Source organism: Ictalurus furcatus, chromosome 15, assembly GCF_023375685.1.
Source record: "Ictalurus furcatus strain D&B chromosome 15, Billie_1.0, whole genome shotgun sequence".
NCBI classification, from domain to species: domain Eukaryota; kingdom Metazoa; phylum Chordata; class Actinopteri; order Siluriformes; family Ictaluridae; genus Ictalurus; species Ictalurus furcatus.
The window spans coordinates 11,097,316-11,119,115 of NC_071269.1; the positions used below are offsets into that span (position 1 = coordinate 11,097,316).

The 21,800-nt window shown below is 41.6% G+C and overlaps 1 protein-coding gene across 1 annotated transcript in view; it reads right to left on the reverse strand.

The window, feature by feature from the left end:
* The window catches only part of LOC128619445 (uncharacterized), a 41,629-nt gene that overhangs the window by 8,997 nt on the left and 10,832 nt on the right, over positions 1-21,800 (reverse strand). The window contains exons 2-3 of the mRNA XM_053643627.1: positions 10,822-10,918; positions 192-635 (exon numbers count right to left, since the gene is read on the reverse strand). Coding sequence (XP_053499602.1) covers positions 192-635; positions 10,822-10,918 — 541 coding nt within the window. The remainder of the gene's footprint in view (positions 1-191; positions 636-10,821; positions 10,919-21,800) is intronic.

The window sequence follows — 21,800 nt, forward strand, 5'->3', positions numbered from 1 at the left end:
AATGGGTTCTAAACTCACCCCTGGCTGAGGTTGTCTGGCAGTTTTGGTTTCCCCTCGGTTAGAGCACTGTTTGAGAGGGCATTGTTGCACGAAGTGGCCCCTCTCGCCGCAGTAGAAACAACAATGTTCACGGCGCCGTCGTTCTCTCTCCTGCATGCTCACCCGAGTCTGTCCCAGCTGCATGGGTTCGCTAGGGCTCCCAGATGCCGGTGCTTCCGCCTCGCTGCGTAAGGAGCGGCGGCTCCGTAGTAGACGATCCAGGCGGATAGCTACGTTGATGAGTGAGTCGAAGGTCAACTGATCATCGCGGCACGCCAGCTCCGTTACGATGTCGGCATTTAATCCCCGGCGAAACATAGCCTTTAGAGCGGGTTGATTCCATCCGCTCCTAGCGGCCACAGTACGAAATTCAAGAGCGTAATCCGCCACACAACGTGATCCCTGCACCAAGGACAATAAGTCCTCCCCAGTCTCCCGGTTGTCTGGAGAGTGATCGAATACAGTGCGGAAGCGTGATGTCAGCTGCTCATACGTGCTGATACCGTTCCCTTCCTGCTCCCACCCTGCGCTGGAGTGGGAGGTAAGCGTGGGGTCGGCGCCGTAGAAAGCTGCGCGGCTTGGTTTAGCCGAGCTACCTGCTCAGTCAGGTGGGCGAGACGGTGATCATGTTCACTAATCATCCGGCCATGTCCCTCGATGGCTTGCGGCCAACGATCTCCCGCTGCTTCCATTGGAAGGCGAAGTATTCTGTCACGAACCTCGAAACGGCACGGAAGCAGGAGCGGGCGGCGGGTGTAGAGCGTAGAATTGGGAAGTTCAAGAAACGTAGTCGTAGAGCAGGCAAGGGTCAAGCGATCGGGCGAACAATACAAACGGGGTCAGGCAGAGAGTGTAGTCGAAACCGAAAACAAGAGCCGAGGATCACGAGAAACAAACAAACTAGAACGGCTTGGTAACGCAGAGAAATGAGCTACTGAGCGTATACTTTGCGTATAAACTGGGTGAATGACTTCCCTAAATACTAGCGGTGAGTGTGTGTGATTGGTGCCAGGTGTGTCTGATCAGAACTCCGGGGATGGTGAGCGCATGCGTGCATGAGAAGTGAGTGTTGCATCTTGGGAATTTGAGTTCTGATCGGACCGAGCTGTGACAAATACTCAAACTAGCCCAACTGGCACCAAAAACCATGCCACAGTTAAAGTCACCGAGATCAAATTTCCCCCATTCTGATGTTTGATGTGAACATTAAATGTAGGTGTATATAGTCTCCTCTGAAAGTATTGGAATGGCAAGGCCATTGATTTTTTTTTTTATCTATAATGAAAACATTTGGGCTTGAGTTCAAAAGATAAATATGAGATGATAGATAAGAATGTCATCTTTCATTTCCTGAAAGTTGCATTTAGATGTGGTAAACATAGGTAAACTTAGAAAATGGCACAGTTGGTGGCTGACAACCCAATCTTTTGATGAGCAAAAGCATAGCAACAGATTGTCTTAAAGTAAATTAAATTAAACAACACTTAATATTTGGTTGCATATCCCTTGATGCAATAACTGCATCAAGCCAACCCACTGACATCACCGAACTGTTGCATTCTTCTTTTGTTTTGGGGAGTTTCTCCTTTCAGTCTCCTCTTCAGGAAGTGAAATGCTGTTCAATTTGGTTAAGGTCTGTTGATTGACTTGGCCAGACTAAAACCTTCCACTTTCCCCCCCTGATTCCTTTGTTGTGTTGGCAGTATATTTTAAGTCATTGTCTTGCTCCATAATGCATTGGATGCATTTCTTTGTAAATTGGCAGACAGAATGTTTCTGTAGACTTCTGAATTCATTCTGCTTTTACCATCATGAGTATAAAGATAAATATACATATGATATACAGTACAATAAAGATTTTTGATGATCTGCTCCAGAAACATCATCCACCATGCTTGACTGACGAGTTTGAATGTTTTGGAGCATGAGCAGATCCTTTCTTTCTCCAAACTTTGGCCTTTCCATCACTTTGGTAGAGGTTAATCTTGCTTCCAGAACTTTTGTGGTTCATCTCTGTAGTTCTTTGTGAATTCCAAGCTGGCTTTCTGATTCTTACTGCTAATGAGTGGTTTACATCTTGTGTTATTGCCTCTAAATTTCTGCTTTCCATGTCAAATGGGGGATTATGATACCTTCACCCCTGCCCTATGAAGGTTGTTGGTGATGTCACTGACTGTTGTTTTTGAGTTTTTCTTCACAGCTCTTCACACACCTGTTAATTGTCTGGTTGTCTGTTGCCAGTGGTTTCTTTCTTTTTAGGACATTCCAAATTGTTGTATTGGTTACGTCCAATGCTAGTGCAATTGCTCTGATTTTCCCTCTTCCTCTCTCAGCTTCAAATGGCTTCAAAATTCAAAATTCAAAATCTTTTGATGTCATTTTGGACAGCCAGACTTGATCTTCAGGTTCATAACAGGGTGTTTCACTTATGCACCTTATGCACCTTATTCCTTGCTGGTTTGGGCTACCTGTTTAAAATGTTGGTGGGTGCTTTCACACACTTGCTCACGCTACACAGCAAAATCACCAGTGTTGATTTAACACCCACAGTGTTGAATTCACACCCTACAGTGTGTATATAAGTCCACTGGACTCAAATGAACACTCTGGGTGTTAATTCAACACTAGGGATTTTACTGTGTACCTAAACCATTTGTCAACTGTAGTTGAGTCAGTAGTTTTAACATTCCAAGGGAACAAAGGGGGTTGGTAGCCCAGGACATATTGGAAAGTGGTGAGTTGAGTGGCTGAGTGAAGCCTAGTTATACTCGGCCTACGGGTATGGCAGAAACCGTGACCAATCCTCTGTTGTCCACACAGAAGGTTCTGGGAACCCTGCCAATTTCCTGGTTGTCTCTTGTTATATTTATATTGATGTAATTCTGTAACATATTAAAAGTTAGCTCTACTAACAAAGTCCAGATTTTACTTATTGCTCATGATACACATTTTAGCTAATCCCATGGGATTAGCCTTAGCTAATCCCATGTTTACTCAATTAATAAATTCAAGGTCTAGACAATGTTAGTGAACATGAGAAAGGTTTCTTGTTTTCCTAGAACAAATAATGCTGGTGTCTTAAAGCTCTCTTTCAAGTGGCTGTTATCTATGAATGCAAATACTTATCATGACAACAATGTGGGGACAGAAACTCCTTGTTATAGACAGGAAGTGGTAAAAGTGGTGTGGAACAATTACAATTACGGCTGCTATTCTCATGTTTGATCTGCCAGTTCCTACCAGAGAGTCACACCAAAGAGAGAGAGAGAGAGAGAGAGAGAGAGAGAGAGATGGAAACAGAGGTAGGGAGAGCTAGCACATGCTAAAAATAGCCTTGGTGCTGTGTTGCTGCCTAACACAAGGCTCAGGTGTTTATTTATTAATTTCTTTTTAAATTCAAACATCTGTTCTCATGTTCTGCATCACAAGATCCTGAGTGGAAAAGGTCCAACAACAATCAATAGCTAGTGACTTGCTACAAATGGACCAGTTTGTCCTCAAACTTCAAGAAAACTAGGGGACATGTCTGGCAATACAACTTGAAATGGTACATACAATTATTTACTTTATCTTGAGTGATATTTTACATAACACATTGTTGACCAAAATATCCATATTTATCAGACTGCTATGACTACTTTGACAATGGGTGAAAGGATCATTTCAATTCAAAGGAACATGCAATAATATTATGAGATGTGAGAAGAGGTTGGTAAAGTAGCAAACATTTTACTCAAGTACAAGTAAGACTACTTATAAAAATAATTACTCAAGTAACAGTAAAAATAATAATGTTAATAATTACTTGAGTAAGAGTAATAAAGGATGCGATGAGAAGACTCAAGTAGCAAGCAGTTACTTCGGATCTGATTAAAATGAAGGGAAAATCCTGAATCTCAGACTACATGGAGATCTGTAAGTCACAGCTCTCTTTGGAAGTCTGTCTGTTCTGTTCATATCATATAAAACCTGGGTTCAAGATTAAGCAGCATATCCCAGTCCTGTAATGGGTATAACAAAACAGAACCTGTCATTTTTTCACAAAATCAACATCACAAAATCTCACACACACCCCAAAAAACAAACATTTTCCCAACAGATGACTGTCTTAACATGTTAACAACACAAACTGGTCAGCATCTGCATTTAAACAAGACAACAGAGAACAAAAGTACAGACTATGGAACAGAACAGAAGAGAAAGTCTGTGTAGAGAGTGTTTGTGTGTGTGTGTGTGTGTGTGCGCGCGTGTGTGTGTGTGTGTGAATTTGTGTGTGTGTACGCTTGTACGTGTGCTTACATGCGTGTGTTTGTGTGTGGGTGTCCTCCCTCCGCCGACACAAGCACTTCTTCCCCCTCTTCGGCCATTATCTTCCAGGACTAAAAAAAGTGAGCAGTTGTTCAGACCATTGCAGCTTATTACGAGACTCGTGACCTCATTATATGTGATATAAACTAATTATTAAAACTACATATATTCATTAACATTTAACAGTAATGGAGAAATGCCAAAAGTTTCTGAAACATTCTGTGTATTAAAAATTAACTTGAGTAAGAGTATTAGTATGGCCAGTTAAACCTACTCTTAAAAGTAATTTTTTTTTTCTTTCAAAAAGTTACTCAAGCTGCTCAAGTAAATATAATGAAGTAAATATCACCTCTGGATGTAAGTTATAACAGCTAAAGCAGATGTTTGATATTGGATGAGTGTGCTGATTATCTCTATCACAGGGTGAACAATAAACAGTTCTTGAAATGGGATGTGATGGGAGGTTGGGTTGAGTGCAGATACTCTTCTTTTTGTTATGTTATTGTGTACACTGGCAGGTAAAATTTGAAATCATGAAAGAATTTCTTTTTTATCTGTTTTTGGAAGAACTGATACTTTTTTATGGATGTTTTACTTTTTACTGATAACTGGTTAAAAAATAAAAATGTACCATTAAAATAAAAAAATAAGGTCATTTTCTTTTTTAGTACAATATTTTTAACCACAATAGTCCCCATCTGCAGCATTCAGAGATGCTGCACTCTCAGACTACCATACTCTTAAGAGAAGTGAAATTGCAAATTGTGCTCTCAGGAGGACTGACATTGCTTTTGTGCTATCCAGACAGTGTGTACCACATAGAAACAAAATGCTCTGCGTGTTTACACATTCTTTCCAAACCAGTTTAGTCTAAGCTGGAAACCAAACATAACACAAAATCACACCTCACAACAAGTTTCTACATTTTAATATTAATACCATATAGAATATCTAATCAGCCAATCATGTGTGGCAGCAGTGCAATGCATAAAGTCATGCAGATACAGGCCAGCAGCTTCGGGTAATGTTCACATCAACTATCAGAATGAAGAAAAAATGTGATCTCAGTGATTTAGAATATGGTATGATTGTTGTTGCCAGACGAGCTGGTTTGAGTATTTCTATAACTGCCAATCTCTTGGGATGTTCATGCACAAGAGTCTCTAGAGCAAAGGTCTCCAACACATCACTTGCAAGCTACCAGTAGCTTGTGGTCTGATTGTAGTTAGCTCGCCAAGACATTCTGGAAACCATTTCCCAGAGTGGGCTATACCACTTCCTATCCCACACCCTCCAATGAAAATGTAGTATTTATTTGCCACATCAGCAGTGACATCAAAGTTTCAATCAAGCACGTCATCACGCTCATATTATATTATAGTATTAGCTAGAAAATTTTGTTTGCTTCAGGATGAGTAAAGACAACGCTCAACAAAACATAGAAGAAAACATACTATTTCCATGAGGAATGGGAGAGTGAATTTTTCTTCACCAATGTAAGCGGAAGATGTGTGTGCCTAGTTTGCGGCGCTAGTGCTGCTGTCGGTAAAAGATGCAATGTTGAGCGCCATTTCACTCAAGTTCATGGTAACTTTGCACGGCCCTTTCCTGTGGGTAGCGGGCTATGAACTGAAAAAATCAAGCAGCTGAAAGCAACATTACAAAAACAACAATCTTTATTCACCAAACTGATAAAGAGAAGAAATGCTGTAACGGAGGCATCATTTAAAGTGGCTGCATGTTGACAAAACACAAGAAGCCGTTCACCAATGGCGCCATGGTGAAGGAAGCAATGACTGCGGTGGTTGAAACTTTGTTTAAAGACCACAAAAGCTAGACAGAAATGATGTCTGCTATCATTGATGTCCAGCTCAGTGCCAACACAGTGTCAAGGAGAGTTTCATTGCTTTCTTCAGCTGAGATGGGACAGTTAGAACAGGACATGCAAAGGTGTAAATGGTTTTCATCATGTGATGAATCAGTGGCCTTGAGTGATACAGCCCAATTGGCTGTTTTCCTTCAGATGGTTTTTGATTATTTTTCCATCAAAGGAGTTTTTTTTTACATTGCTTCCTCTGAAAACCATGACCAGAGGAGTCGACATCTACAAAGTTTTGAAGAACTATTGTGTGGAAAAAAATGTGCCCCTTGAAAATCTGGTGTCTATGACAACAGATGGAGCTCCAGCCATGATAGGGCACCACTCTGGATTTATTGCACATTGCAAGGCTGACCCAGCCTTTCCAAAATTTCTGAACTATCATTGTAAAATCAAGGTAAAAACAAAACCATATGTTATATGATCAGTGCTGTGAAGGCATTTAAAGCAAAACTGTCATTTTACTTCCATTCATTGGTAAAGATGTTAGAAAGCCAGGCAAATGTAAGCAAAGTTTTGGATGTACTCATGTATTGTGACCTCCTGTCCAGGTATGGGAAGGAATTTTAGGAACAGTTCAGTGATTTTGAAAATCTTGAGGCATGTGTGGCATTCATTGCCAACCCTTTCATGGAGATGGCTGAACTGTTCAATGTCAATGCTGTAGAGATGGAGGTCGTTAATCTCCAAAATTATATCCAACTGAAATCTCCGCAACATTCACAACATTTCTGGAGTCTGGTAGACCCAGAAAATTACAAGAACATTCACCAAGCTGCCCTCAAAGCATTTGCTGTATTTGGATCTACATACCTTTGTAAAGCAGCATTTTCTGAAATGAATGTGATCAAATCTAAATTCAGAAAAAGACTGACAGTTGAACATTGAAATGACTAGAGAGTCATTGAAAAGAGTGACCCTAAGTACATACACACCAGCATGAACCTCTCATGTGGAATCAATGCAGTGTCAGTCAGCTCATTAACTGTAAGGAAGTGTGAATGCACTTCATGTCATACTTGTGGCCCATCATGCACTTTTCTCATTTACCATGCACTCTCATTCATGTAGCATACATTTTAGTTCAGAATGTAGGCCAACATTTGAGGTGCTACTGCTGTTTATATTCGAGTTTCATTTAGTTTGGACTTGACTTTCATTAATGTATATAAGTAAACAACCGTATAGTTATATGTAGACAACTATAACAAAGTGCTGTTCACTCAACATTGCGTGATCTTCACACTGTGGGAAGCACCCTCACGTGTGCCCGGTATCTGAAGCTTGTCTAAAATCATGTCCATTTATAGGCCTGCCGTGATCAGGCCTATAAGCACGTCGTGTGATATAAAAATGGCACCTGTGAACCGTGCCATCAGCCTTATTATATTCATCGAGACTGCATGTCGAGATCCTCAGCCGGCTCAGGTCCTGGGGATCTCGTATGGATCTGGGAGAGGAGCCGGAGATGAGTGGTGTGCTATCTCTTGCTCTGTCTTCTGGGACCGGCTCTCTGCCGGATTTTGGAGCTTGCGTCATGACTACTCCTTCCGTTATGGAAAGCCAAAAATAAAAAAACCCTCTCTGACTCCAAGGAGCCAGAAGGGGGTGCCATTTCACCAGCAATGGAGAGCAGCTCTCTAGCATATAAAGAGCTGCTTGAGGTGATTACTAAAGCAGTTGAAATACTAAATCTAGACTGGCCCAGGGAAGAGGAAGTGGCTCGTAGCAGGCTGGATGAGTGCTTTTTCCCCAGTGAAAATAAATCTCCCTCACAATGCAAAAAACTTCCCTTTTTTCCAGAAGTGCATGATGAAATTTCACGCTTCTGGGGAAAACCATACATTAGCCATATTTATAAACCAGCGACGTCTGATTATTCAGCCATCGTGGGGAATGAACTGCACGGCTATTTAGCTATGCTGAAGGTGGAGGAGGCACTTGGAGCTACCTCTCGACATCAATGGCAGGTAATTTAGGGGGGCCGCCTTTGCCATCCAAGTCATGTAAGGCCACCTTGGCATTGGTGGGCAAGGCCTATGCGGCAGTGGTGTTGCAGGCCTACCAAGCAGACCTGCTGAGTGAGCTCAACATACGGCGGCTTTCAGCTAGTTCCTTCCCCATCGTGTTGAGTTTGCCTGCGCTAGTGCGAGGGAAGTACAGAAATTGAGTGTGGTGGCCTGCCTCCCCCTGGGGAGAGCCAGGGGAACCGGGCGGCCACAGTTGCAACCTACTAATAGGCCTGATCTGAGAATGATCATAAAGGCCAAGCAGAGAAAGAAGGAACAGTCCTGAAGGGCCATAGAGGGACGTATCAGGGGACGAGAGGTTGTTAGGGCAGCTAGCCCCCAGTACTACTGTAGGGCCTCCCCTAGCCAAGGCTGTCCCAAGTTATCAGTTTTCTCTGGGCAGCAAGCTGTCACAGGGCAATGAAAATCTGATGCTTTCCCTCCAACAGAATGTGGAAGAGTTACTGTCACTAAAAGACCACCTGGCAGCATGGAAACTACTGCAAAATGTGTCTCCGTGGGTTCTGTCTTCTGTAGAAAAAGGTTACCGGGTCCAGTTCAGAGCTCGACCCCCCGGTTCAGAGGTGTGCTCACCACAGTAGTCAGCACAGAGCAGAACCCGACGTTAACACAAGAAATAAGATCCCTCTTGGACAAAGGGGCCATAGAACATGTATCCCGTTCCCTGATTGAGGGAGGTTTTTACAGCCGTTATTTCCTAGTCCACAAAAAAGATGGGAGTACGCGGCCAAATTTAGATCTGTGTCATCCGAACTGTACTGTTCAGACATACAGGTTCAAAATGCTGATACCCAAACTTATCGTTCCACAGATTCAGTTTGAGGACTGGTTTATAATGATAGATCTAAAGGACACATTTTTCCACATAGAAATTTCCCCATCACAGAAAGTTCCTGAGGTTCACGTTTGGAGGCAAAGTATACCACTATCGGGTTCTTCCCTTCAGGCTAGCTTTATCCCCTCGCACCTTCACAAAGTGCATGGATGCCATTCTGGCTCCCTTGCGACTACAGGGCATCCATGTACTAAACTACCTGGATGACTGGTTAATTCTAGCACTATGCAGGGAAATGACTTTTGTATGTTCCTGTGTAACTGGTTGTTGTCTGCATTGTGTGTTTTCTTTTGACCAAATAAATAGGTGGACGGCAACTGGGTTGACTCTTCATTTACTGTCTGGCAAAGAGATAACACAGTCCCATACAATGTGTGCTTTTGCCCTCAATATTTCTCTCCCATTCAAACACATTGCGGGAATGGAAGAGGAGGTGCAAAGACAGGAAGTTAACATTTACACGCTGCAGTCAGAAAAATAAAGGGGAAGATGCACACATCCAGTGTAATTTGTGTAATTCTATATATTAAATGTATGGAATACTTTCCATACCCGTTACACCTGGAAGGTCTGTCAGGTGCCCCATTTGAGCCCTTAGAGAAAGTTACCGTCTGCTTCCCAGCCTGTAGTGCTGCAGGCTTTCTGCCCTTCTCTGTTCCTGACACTGGAAAAAAACAGAAATTGCACCAACTCTGTCCAGTAAGGGCTCTCTGTAATTATGTCCACCGCTCTGGCCAGTGGCGTAAGTTGGAGCAGCTGCTGGTTTGCTGTAGACAGTAGAGGTGATGCTGCATCAAAGCAGTGCATCTATAATTGGATAGTAGAAGCAATCTCTATCGCTTATGAGTGGCGTGGTCTCACTATGCCGCTGGGCATAAGGATTCATTCCACTATGGGGGTGGCCTCCTTGAAGGCTTTGTCCAAAGGGGTACCCTTACAGGATGTGTGTGCTGCAGGAGGGTGGTCTACGCCGCACACATTCATTCGATATTACAGCCTAGATATACATTCCACCCCGGGCTCGAGTGTCTTGCAGTGAACCCTGGGCTTGGATGTTTTGAACAGGTCACGCCCTCAGTATGATGGAGTGGGTATTCTTGTTCCCACACATTCTCGTTCCTCATGCAAGATTGAGTTCTCTTTGAAAGGGAAAGTCTGGTTTACGCATGTAACCCTGTACCCTGAGAAGGGAATGAGACATTGCATAGCCTTGTCATACTGGGGCATGCCTGGGAATTGTGTCTTCGCTTCAGATAATAGAGGCTGACGGCATGGTTCACAGTGTCATGTTATGGAACTGAGGCGGAAGCAAGTGCAGGTAAAGAAGTTTTATTAAAGGAGGCAGGCAGACAAATCCAAATCGTGAAACAGAGGCGTAGTCAAAAACAGGCAATGGGCTGGGCAGGAATCGGGGTCACTATTAACGAGATCAAAAACACAAATCATGAAACGGGAACTCAGAAACGAGAGGTGGGAAACAATAGCATGGTATCGAGAAAACTAATCTGTATTTAAACTAAACAATCTAACTACTGAGGTAACTATCTACTATAATACTCCGCGCTGTGTAATGGGAGGCGAGGGGTATATATATCGCAAACATAATCAGCGTTAAGTGCTGATGGCTGAAACCATTGTAGACACACCCTCGAACAACAACCAATGACAAAACAGGGAGGAGACAGAACAGAAACAAAACAAACGCATGTGTACACAGTAAACAATGTCACAGTCATCAGAGCGTGCGCTCTCTGAGCGCTCACGCACCTGGCTCATGCACGCGTGCGCACTCCGGCTCTCCGAGCCCGCTGCAGGCTGCAGCACTGTCTAAAGGGGAGATAGTGACACAGGTACCATTTTTATATCATGCAACATGCTTTATTGCCACGTTACCTGATCATGGCAGGCCTATAAATATGAGAAATAGGCAAGAAATAGGCATGATGTTACACAGTCTTCAGATACCAATAATGCGCAAAGGCATTTCCCACAGCATGAAGTTCATGCAACGTTTCGTTCCCTTCTCAGGGAACAGGGTTACATGCGTAACCCAGACATTTTCCATAAAGAACTGTATTCTCTAATTCTGTTTTCTTCTTTGACTCCTTCAGGTGTATTTCAGTTTGTTAATTTGAGAGTTATGATACATTATGTGAAAGATGTAAGTATTGTATGACATGAGTAGCTCTCAGTCATTTTTTCAAATGAAAAAAGGTTGGAGACCCCTGCTCTAGAGTTTACTCAGAATGGTGCAATAAAGAAAAAAACATCCAGTGAGTGGCAGGTCTGCGGATGGAAATGCTTTGCTGATGAAAGAGGTCAGCGGAGAATAACTGGACTGGTTTGAGCTGACAGAAAGGCTATATTAACTCAGATAAGCACTCTGTACAATTGTGGTGAGCCAAAAAGCATCACAGAATCCACAACACATCAAATGTTGAGGCGAATGGGCTACAACAACAGAAGACCACAATGGGTTCCACTTCTGTCAGCCAAGGCACAGACTCACCAAAACTGGACAGCAGAGGTCTGGAAAAATGTAGCTTGGTCTGATGCATCTGGATTTCTGTTGAGGCACACAGATGACAGGGTCTCAATTTGCCACAAACATAAATGGACCCAACCTGCCTTGGGTCAACATTCCAGGCTGTTGGAGGTGGTGTAATGGTGTGTGAAATGTTTTCTTGGCATGCTTTGGACCCCTTAATACCAATCAATCATTGCTTCGAATGACTATTTACAGCATGATAATGCAGCATGCCACAACACATGAATAAATATGACTTCAAACCAGCATGGAAGTGAAGTTTTATTCAACATATAAGCCAGGAAGCAGTAACTGAGTACAATTCTTTTTTTGGGGGGGGGGGGGGACATCTGTCTTTGTGGTCCGAGGGCTGCAGCAGTACCCTACTCATGTAATGGCATAATCATTCACTTCAAATCTATGCTCGTCGAGGGCTTCCTTTTGGCCAGGTTGGTAATCCATCTCTACATTAATATAAAAATATAGTTAACTCTAATAATGTTGTAACACTATTACTATTACTATTTTTGATAAGTGCTAGAAATGACTAATTTATAATTTATTATTCACATGGTTTGACTGTAAGGCCCTATTTTCAGCAGCTAATTTTCCATACTCTAATGGCAAACCCTCTTAGCTCATTCGTAATTAAACAGGTTTAAAACTACAGCATGTAAGGTTTTGGAATTTTGCCCTGTGTGGTAGAAAAATCCTAATGCAAACTAATTACAGAAGAACATTTTGTAATGTGGGCTTTACTACAGCTGTTCTTGCTTGGTGGGTCAGTCTCATAACTAATATTCAGATAGAATTCAAGGCACAATGCACACAATGCACAAGCAGAATGCTTAAATGGTGTGACAATGGTGTTGTTACATACTGTTTTAGATGGCAATTTGCAGTTGATGCAACCCAAGTGTTTGCAACTCACAAATGCTCAATATTACATAGCGTAATGAGAATTACTGTGTTACTGCAGTACTACTTCACACATATGATGTTACCATCAGTGTTGGGTAAGTTACTCAAAAAAAAAGTAATCCACTACAGATTACTAATTACTACTTTAAAATTGTAATCTGATTACATTACTGATTACTGCATGTAAAAAGTAATCAGATTACTAATAACTTTACTCTCATTTTACTTTCAAAACCTACAGAAATGCACTACAATGTGAAACTCATATTTTAACATGCATCAATGTACGACATGATCAGAAAAAGTTGCATTCATCATAAAACTTGCCTCAGGTGTTGTCACTGTTTGTAAGACTACCAGACCAATAAAATAAAAAACTTTCTAGGCTAGTTTTGTGTCATTAGCCAAGGGGAGGCACCGTTAAGCTGTCATTGTATGGGTTTAGCTGTTACAGTGCCATGCAAAGTACATTATCTTTCCTTATGCTCTGCTCATATCATGTTCACGTAAACTGTAACTCATATAGACATTTACACAACTTGTTTTTACTCTCAGCATGAGATGATATTAGATTTTCAGTTTCAACCCCTTTACTGGCTAAAAAAATCGCATATGTACATTTTTCGTCACACTGACTGTGAGCTAGCTTTTGGCAGAATTGAGAGCTGTCAGCCAATAAGACACAAGTATTTTGTATTTTCCTGTAAACCCTTTCTGATTGGTCTCGTCTCCATTCACTGAAGATATAAAATTACAGGCGGTCTTCTTTTAGTGACGTTTAGTTAAGTAGTGACAAGCCGCTCCAAGTTGAGAATTATTCGCGGCTAAAGAAAACATCTTCAGGGCAAACGTGATTTATTTTAAAAATACATTTTACTTAATATTGTTTTCTTAACAATAAACTTGTAATGCAAGTAATGTAATCAAATTACATGAATTTAAAATGTAATGCATTTCATTACTGTGTTATCAGAAAAAGTAATTCGATTACAGTAACAGTAATTACATCCAACTCTGGTTACCATACATTTCTTTTGGCAAGTCAATTAGTGTAATTTGTTCAAATCAGAGGAAAGTTTAAAACAATTGATTAGATTATTGCAGTTTTAATTCATTATATCAGAATTTCAGTGGGTCAAATATTTACATTCACAAAGTTGATTGTCTCTTTAAACAGTCTGAAAGATAAGTATGCTACTGGTAATGAGACACAGGTGAAAATCCTCAAGCTTTTCCTGCGGGTTCAACCCACCTGTTGTCCATCCACAGCTGAAACTCAACCACGCACCCACCATCACAAACGACTACCCCCTCGCCCCCCCCGGTGAGAGAGGTAATCTACCACCACCATCTGCACCCCCAGCCTGTGGACCACCTCGAACTTGAATGACTGAAGAGCCAGTTACCAACAAGTGATCTACGCATTGGCATCCTTCATGTGGTGGAGCCATTGGAGTGGTGCATAATCGGAACACAGGGTAAAAGGACACCCCAGTAAGTAGTACCAGAGGGTGAAGATCACCCAGTTGATGGCCAGACACTCCTTCTTGATCGCATGTTACTTGTTTCCCTTTCCAAAAGTTTCCGGCTGATGTACAGCACGAGGCATCCCTTCCCCTACACCACCTGGAACAAAATGTCCCCCAGCCCTTTGTCCAATGTGTCTGTCTGTAGAACATTAGGAAGAGAAAAATCAGGCGAATGCAAGAGTGGGCCCCCACACAAAACTGCTTTTACAGCTTCAAAAGCCCGCTTGCACAGCTTTATCCACTGGACCGGATCTGGTGCCCTTGTTTTAGTGAAGTCAATCAGTGGTCTGGTGACGTCCAAAAAAATTAGGTGCAAACGTTCAATGATAGCCAGCCAGCCCCGGGACCTGCCTCCCCCCTTTTTGGTCATGGGTCTCGGGCAGGCCGCAATCGTTGCTGTCTTATCAATTTGGGGAGGCACCTGCACCATGGCCCAAGTGGGAGATCAGATACCATATTTCCACCCACCCAATCGCACACTTCTTTGGGTTTGCTGTGAGTCTCGCCATGCACAAGAGTCTTAAGACAGCCCTCAGGTGCTGAATGTGCCGCTAACAATCATTATTATAAATAATGATGTCATCTAGATAGGCAGCGGCATAGGCAACATGCAGGCAGAGGATTCTGTCCATGAGTTGTTGAAACATCACCAGGGCTCCAAACAACCTAAACAGAAGGGTGACAAAATGGTGTAACCCAAACACCAAGATTTTTCCCCAAGATATTGGCATTAATGGAATACCCCTTGATTAAATCCAGTGCTGAATAAAAGCAAGCCGCACCTAAACGATCGAGCAGTTCATCAATGTGGGGCAACAGAAATGCGTCAAATTTAGACACACACATGGACTGACAGGCTTCAGGCTTGTTCACCAAGATAACCATGCTGCTCCAATCACTGTGGGACGCCTTGATTACTCCCATGTCAATCATACAATTGAGTTCATGCTGAACCACTTTTTTTGTGTTCAGGTAACTGATGAGCAGCTGCGAACCACCGCCCCTGGAGGAGTCTCAATGTGGTGCTCTATGAGGTCCGCGCGACTGAGTAGAGGCATAAACATCATAAAATTCCTCTCCACAGGGGACTTGGGTGATTTGGGCCGCACCATTTAAGTAGAAAGTATGCTTCACTTTTTACACGTATGTTAGGAACAGTGTACAGTATGCGTGATGCCAATTTCATCATCAGCAGAATATGAGCATACTGTATGTGCGCAGCCCAGATTTTCTAACCGTGCATACTTTGTATGTGCAGGTTGCACATATGCATTTAATTGTTTTGCACTATTTAGTTCTTCCACAAGGTGGCAACAGTGAACCAGGGTCTTGAATCTCAAGGTAGTTGAAGATAAAACAGAATAAAAGGAAGAGATGGAAACGAGTGCAGGTTAGAAAGTACCCGCATTTGTATAATTCTAGCCTTAAAGAGTATAAAGATTTGTATATGGGTGCTAATCATGGTGAGAGATTGCCCGAGCATTGTTCGTGTTTTTGTGATTCTTCTTAGTTGTTGTCCTTCACACTAAAAGACCTGCTTTACTGCTTTGTACTGACTCTCGTAGGCCAGGAGGTGTAGTGCAAGTTGTTGTAATGTGCATGCGTCTGTGTATGTGTACTGCCTGTGTATGTGTACATGTCAAATGGAGTATACTTTGAAAGGCTATGCATATGACTGTGCGCATACGCTAACGTTCGCATAAAAAAAATTAAAGTATACCAAAGGCTTTAGACTTACTTCCTGGCCCAGCTCCTCCCTCTGAGGAACCACTGTCACCTGAGCCAGAGGAACTGCCTCTCTCCACAGTTTCAGGTGGTATATTGAGGTGGTTTATTTGAAGTGCCTTGCCCCTATCCATTTGCCTAGCCTCAGTTGACTTCTCCGACCACTTTGAGTAAATTAGAGCTCATTGTGGGTAGCAAAATGAGTACTTTCTTGCAGTGCTTTATCTCCCACAGCCTGATACCCTGTCATACAGCCGGGATTGATCTTCTTGTGCCTGTAGCAAATTCTCCTGTGTTAATTGCTCCAATGTGTGGAGTTTTGCTCTCAGGTCAAGAACATACTGAACATACTGTTTTTGCTGTTAGAAGGTCCCTCCTCCCAATTTTCCCTAATATTGTCTAAGACACCATGAGATTTGTGCCCATGCAGTAATTTGAATCGAAAAAACCCAGTGGAGCCTTGCTAGACCTCTTGAACTGCAAATAACAGGGGCTCGAGCCGCTGATCCCAATTCCGTGCATCATCGTAAATGAACTTATGAATAATATTTTTTAGCATCTGATTAAATCACTCCACCAGGCCATTTGTTTGCAGATGGTAAACACTGGTGCAAATTGATTTAATCCCTAATAATTCGTAGAGTTCACATAATGTCCGTGACCTAAACATAGTGCCTTGGTCAGTCAGGATCTCTTTCGGGATTACAACTCAGGAGATAACACAGAAGAGTGCCTCTGCAAGACTATGTGCTATGTAAAATGTTGTGCAGAAGCATGGCTTCCAGATATTGTGTTGTGTAATTTACCAAGACTAACACAAAACAATATTCTCACATTAAGGATTAGCATTAAGGATAGTTAGTGTGTGTGTGTGTGTGTGTGTGTGTGTGTGTGTGTGTCTTGCAAGCTCTGTCAAGTGGTATTGCACTCAGTCACTCTCTCTCTCATGGGTTACGGGAGCCACAGAAAGCACAAAGAGACACAAATGTGTAGATTATGGTCATGAGCCACAGGTGAGAATCATCATGTGTTACCTGCTGGTTTGACCCACCTCCTCTCCATACATAGCTGATGCTTGACCACGCCCCCACCGCCACACATCAGTACAATCAATTGTATGCAAATATACAACACAGACCATACAGACACTGGATCTTTCATGCACAAATTAGGCACAAATTAGAGGAGGAACAAACATCCCAGGAATGAACAAACTTTGGTCCCAAAAGGTCAACTAAACCCCAAATCAACAGCATATGAACTGGTGAAGGAGTTAGAGGCATCAAGTAAATATGTACATCCATCATTAAGACAGTCCAACATCATCATGACCTGAAAGGCTATAATACAAGGAAGAACTCCCAAACCAGCATAAAAAAAGCCAGACTGAAGTTTGCAGGTGATCACCAGCCATTTGGAGGAGTATTCTCTGGTCAAATGAAACAAAAATTTAACTGATCAGTGCTGTGTATGGAGGAAAAGGGGTGATCCTTTTAATCTGAAATACATGTTTTGGGAGTGTGTGACTCTGGCTGCAGAGGAGTGTGACAAGAAGGAGAGAGGGGCCAGGCTATGAGGATGCACGCTTGGCACTGAGTTGTCTAATCAGTGGGAGAGAGCACATGTTTTGTGTTTGAGCTACGTTTGTTTGTTTCTGTTATGTTTGAGTTCTGTTTATTATTAAACATTACATTTATGTTCACCTAGTTCTCGCCTCCTCCTTGCCAATCTTTGAAGTTTGTTACAGGGTAACAAAGGCTGGAAGAATGACATGTGCACTTTAGAAAATAGAAGGTATCATGAGGTAGGAGAATTATCTGTAAATACTGAAGTACTGTAAAACCTCAAGACATCAGTCAGAAAGTTAAAACCTGGTCACACCTGGGCATTCCAACAGAACAATGATCCGAAGCATACCTCCAAAAGCTGTAACAAAATGGCTTAAAGACAACAAAAAAAGTATGACAAAAAGGAGGTACAGCACACTGTTGATCAACAGGACCCCTATGGAGAGAGTCCCACACTTCAAATATCTGGGAGTTCAGATCTGAACTTGGTTTACACACACAGAGGTGGTGGTGGTGGTGGTGAAGAAAGCACCTTTACTGTCTCTGCAGACTGAGGAATCAGACTTGAAGTTCAAATGACCCTTTTGTCTCCTTACCTCCTTCTACACGAGCACTATCAAAAAGCATATGGGCAGGCAGCATCACTGTGTGTTATGGAAACACCACCAATCTGGACTGCAAAGCTGTTAAAAGGGTGGTGCGATCAGCCGAGTATACCACTGGTGAACATCTGCCAGAGATCTACATCTGGTGAAGCAGAGAGAAGGCAAGGAAGACAATCAAGGACTCTAGTCACCCAAACCACAGCCTGTTTTCACAACTGTGGTCAGGCAAATGCTACAACATGAGAACTAACACAGAGCATTTCAGGAGGAGCTACTTTCCACAAGCAATCAGGGCTCTGAATGGGAACTCTGATCATGCACATGTTCCTTTATCTACATTGTGTGAACACACACTCACACCCATCTCCACCTACGAGGACCTAAACTGTTCTCTCATGTCATTCATTGCAACTGCACACACACCAACTCAGGACATTCATGAACATAATCTGTATAGCGTATATCAGATGCACTTGCATATTGCAATATTTTTTCTGTGTAATGATATTTATTGTTATTGCAGTGTTGTGTATTTTATGCCTTATGTGTCTTACATGCCTTATGTGTCCTTGCTCTTTGTGATGTTTTCATAGCTTGGGAATTTGTTATTAAGTATTTTACTGCAAGAATTATACACTGTGTAGATCTTTGTATGACAAATAAAGATGCAAACTTGAACTAAAGTAGATAGCTTGACAGAAAATGTGTGGTAATATGTGTGGAGTTTCGAATTTTGAATTTGAATGTCTTTAGCATACTTTTGTCCTCAATTGTATGTAACTAAGATGAAACAGTAAAATCTTTCAAGAGCTTGTCGTCAGCCAGTTAGCTACTGTTGTGACTGCCTGACTGCTGTATAAATGTGCTCATTCTGTAGTACCATACACAGGAACATTCCTACAAAATGAACTAGTCTCCTACTGTTACATAGCTAACTAAAATATACTCAGCAAAAAAAATAAATTTTCCTTTTTCAGGAGACTGTATTTTAAAGATAATTTTGTAAAATCCAAATAAGCTTTACAGATCTTTATCAGAAAGGGTTTAAACAATGTATTTCATGCTTGTTCAATAAACCATAAACAATTACTGCACATGCACCTGTGGAACAGTCCTTAAGACACAAACAGCTTACAGGCGATAGACAATTAAGGTCACAGTTACAATAACTTAGGACACTAAAGAGACCTTTTTCTGACTCTGAAAAACACCAGAGGAAAGATGTCTAGGGTTCCTGCTCACCTACATGAACATGCCATAGGCCTGCTGCAGGGAGGCATGAGGACTGCAGATGTGGCCAGAGCAATAAACTACAACATCTGTAATGTAAGATGCCTAAGACGGTCTTACAGGGAGACAGGAAGGACAGCTGATCATCCTTGCAGTGGAAAATTACATGTAACCATGTGTCCCCCCAGACATGATCGAGAACTTGCAAATACCTTGGCGGAAGAGTGGTGTAATGTCTCACAGCAAAAACTGACAAATCTGATGCATTCCATGAGGATAAGGTGCACTGTAGTACTTAAAGCAACTGGTGGCCACACCAGGTACTGACTGTTATTTTTATACTGACCAAGCCGAACCCCCCCTCTGTAAAAAAAAAAATACAGAGAACCTCATTAGCACCTCCCTTGTGACTATCATGTGTTTTCCAGCTACTCATCTATCATTTACTAGCTTCCAACAATTAAGAGTCAAATAAACATCATACATATTCATCTCTCTCTCTCTCTCTCTCTCTCTCTCTCTCTCTAAGTTGTATATGTATCATGGCAGACTCAGACACAGCAAGAGGACCCATGTGCAAAGTAAAAACAAAAACCCACAGGCAAACACTGTTCAAAGTTCAATCCAAAAACAAGGTCCAAATTATGGCAGAAGTCAAGGCACAATATAAATAATAAATCAATGCCTGAAGGTAAGCCAAATTACAAATCCAAAATGTAGCAAGGGTCAAGACACTTAAATGCATTTACAGGAACATGGTTCAGAACTTAGTCAAACACAATTTGTGTTTTGTGCTAGAACTCCTAAGTCCTTAGTGCTCATAGCAGTGTGCGTACCAATTCCAAGCCAATTCCCGTTACTCAGCTCTAACTCTGAATCACTATTACAGGATTGCCAGGGTGACTTACAGAAGCACAGGAACATAATATTATAATGTATTTTTCATCGCCTGACTCATGTTTTTCATGAACAAACAAACAAACAAACAAACAAAATTCTGCACTCTGCAACCTTAAATGATAATTGATTCCAAAAACCTTTGTAATTGTGTTACCACAACTGAAATCCATTATTTTGTTCAATAAAGCAAGTAAATTGTTTTTCCATGGGTTGTATGGTTTGGCGTGCCATGGCATTTCTAAAGATCTATTCAGTGTTAAAAAATGGCCAGACAGGAACATGTTGGTCTTTTTTCGTTTCAAAAACTGAAGATCTCATACAAAGATGTCCACTATTATGTTAAGAGAAGAGGGCAAACTGGATCTATCCAGGTTAGAAAAAGAAGCAGAAGGTTCAGATGCAAATAAGGATAATTACATTAGAATCTTTAGTTGGCTGCTTCCTTAAATAGTACATGTCAAATGCTAGTGTCATCTGCAACAGGGAAAGGATGATGGTGGACTTACAGGAAGAGAAAAGAAAAAGCAAAGTTTGAAAAGTTCTTGGCAAATAAAGGTTAAAATTGAGCAAATAAGAGAAACAGACATTGAATGGAATGGAAAAGAGCATTATGGATGAATGAGTCTGAGGTTTTTGATCACACAGGTGAACATATGTGAAATATAGAACAAATGAAAGATGCTAGATGAGTGCTTCATGTCTTCTGCCAAGCATGGGGAATGACGTCATGCTATGGAGCTGCTTTAGTGTAGGAAAGGTGGGGCATTTCACAGACTACATTTTAACAAACAGTAAAGTTTACCACTCTGTTTAACTTCATCATACCATCTCAAGTGATCACCATTTGATTGGTGCAAATTTCATTTTGCAGGAGGACAATGACCCAAAGCATACTTCAGATAAATAAATATTTGGTGAAGAAACAGGATGCCAGTGTACTGTCTTTGATGGGCAATTGGATCACAACCCTACTGAGCTCTTATGGGATGTGTTGTAATGTAAGGTCAGAGAAAATAATCTACAAGCCAGTCACAACTCTGGGAAGAGCTACAAAGGTGAGGGTTGAAATTTCCCTACAAATTCAGACTTTCTATACACTGGGATATTAATCTGGGTGTTTCAAAAATATTGTTATTACAAATATTTATATTTGACTCTGTGGCTATGCACTGGTAAAACAGATTAATGGGAGCTTATGTGAAGAGCCAGTATGAAAAAAAAACTTATGGTACACAAAACAGCACATAATAGAAATGCAGCACTGTGTACAGTACTTGTAGTGAGTGCTAGCCCACTACAAGGACAGATAATTTATTTATATTGGTGAACTACAGTATGTGTCTTACTTCCTTACATTCTGGAACTAGTAGAGAAATCCCATATGTGCCAAGTAGCAATAGCTACCTTGTGACTGTGACCCCACATGGGTACCCAATAAAAGGTCCCCACTATGTCAGACTATTTCCCATTGTTGTCTTGTCAATGAGTTGAGGAAGTGGATGAAAATATGCTGAATATAGTACACCAGTCTTTTATTTCTTCCCATTCATCTGCACTGTCACAGTATGTTGCTGTGCATGTTTTGGTGACAGTAATTCTAGTGTATGACTTATCTAATACTTTTCCAAGTAGTCCATAATTGCTTAAATTGTAAACCATTGATATATGTCAACTTTCCCAACCTCTTAGGACAGACTGGTGAGC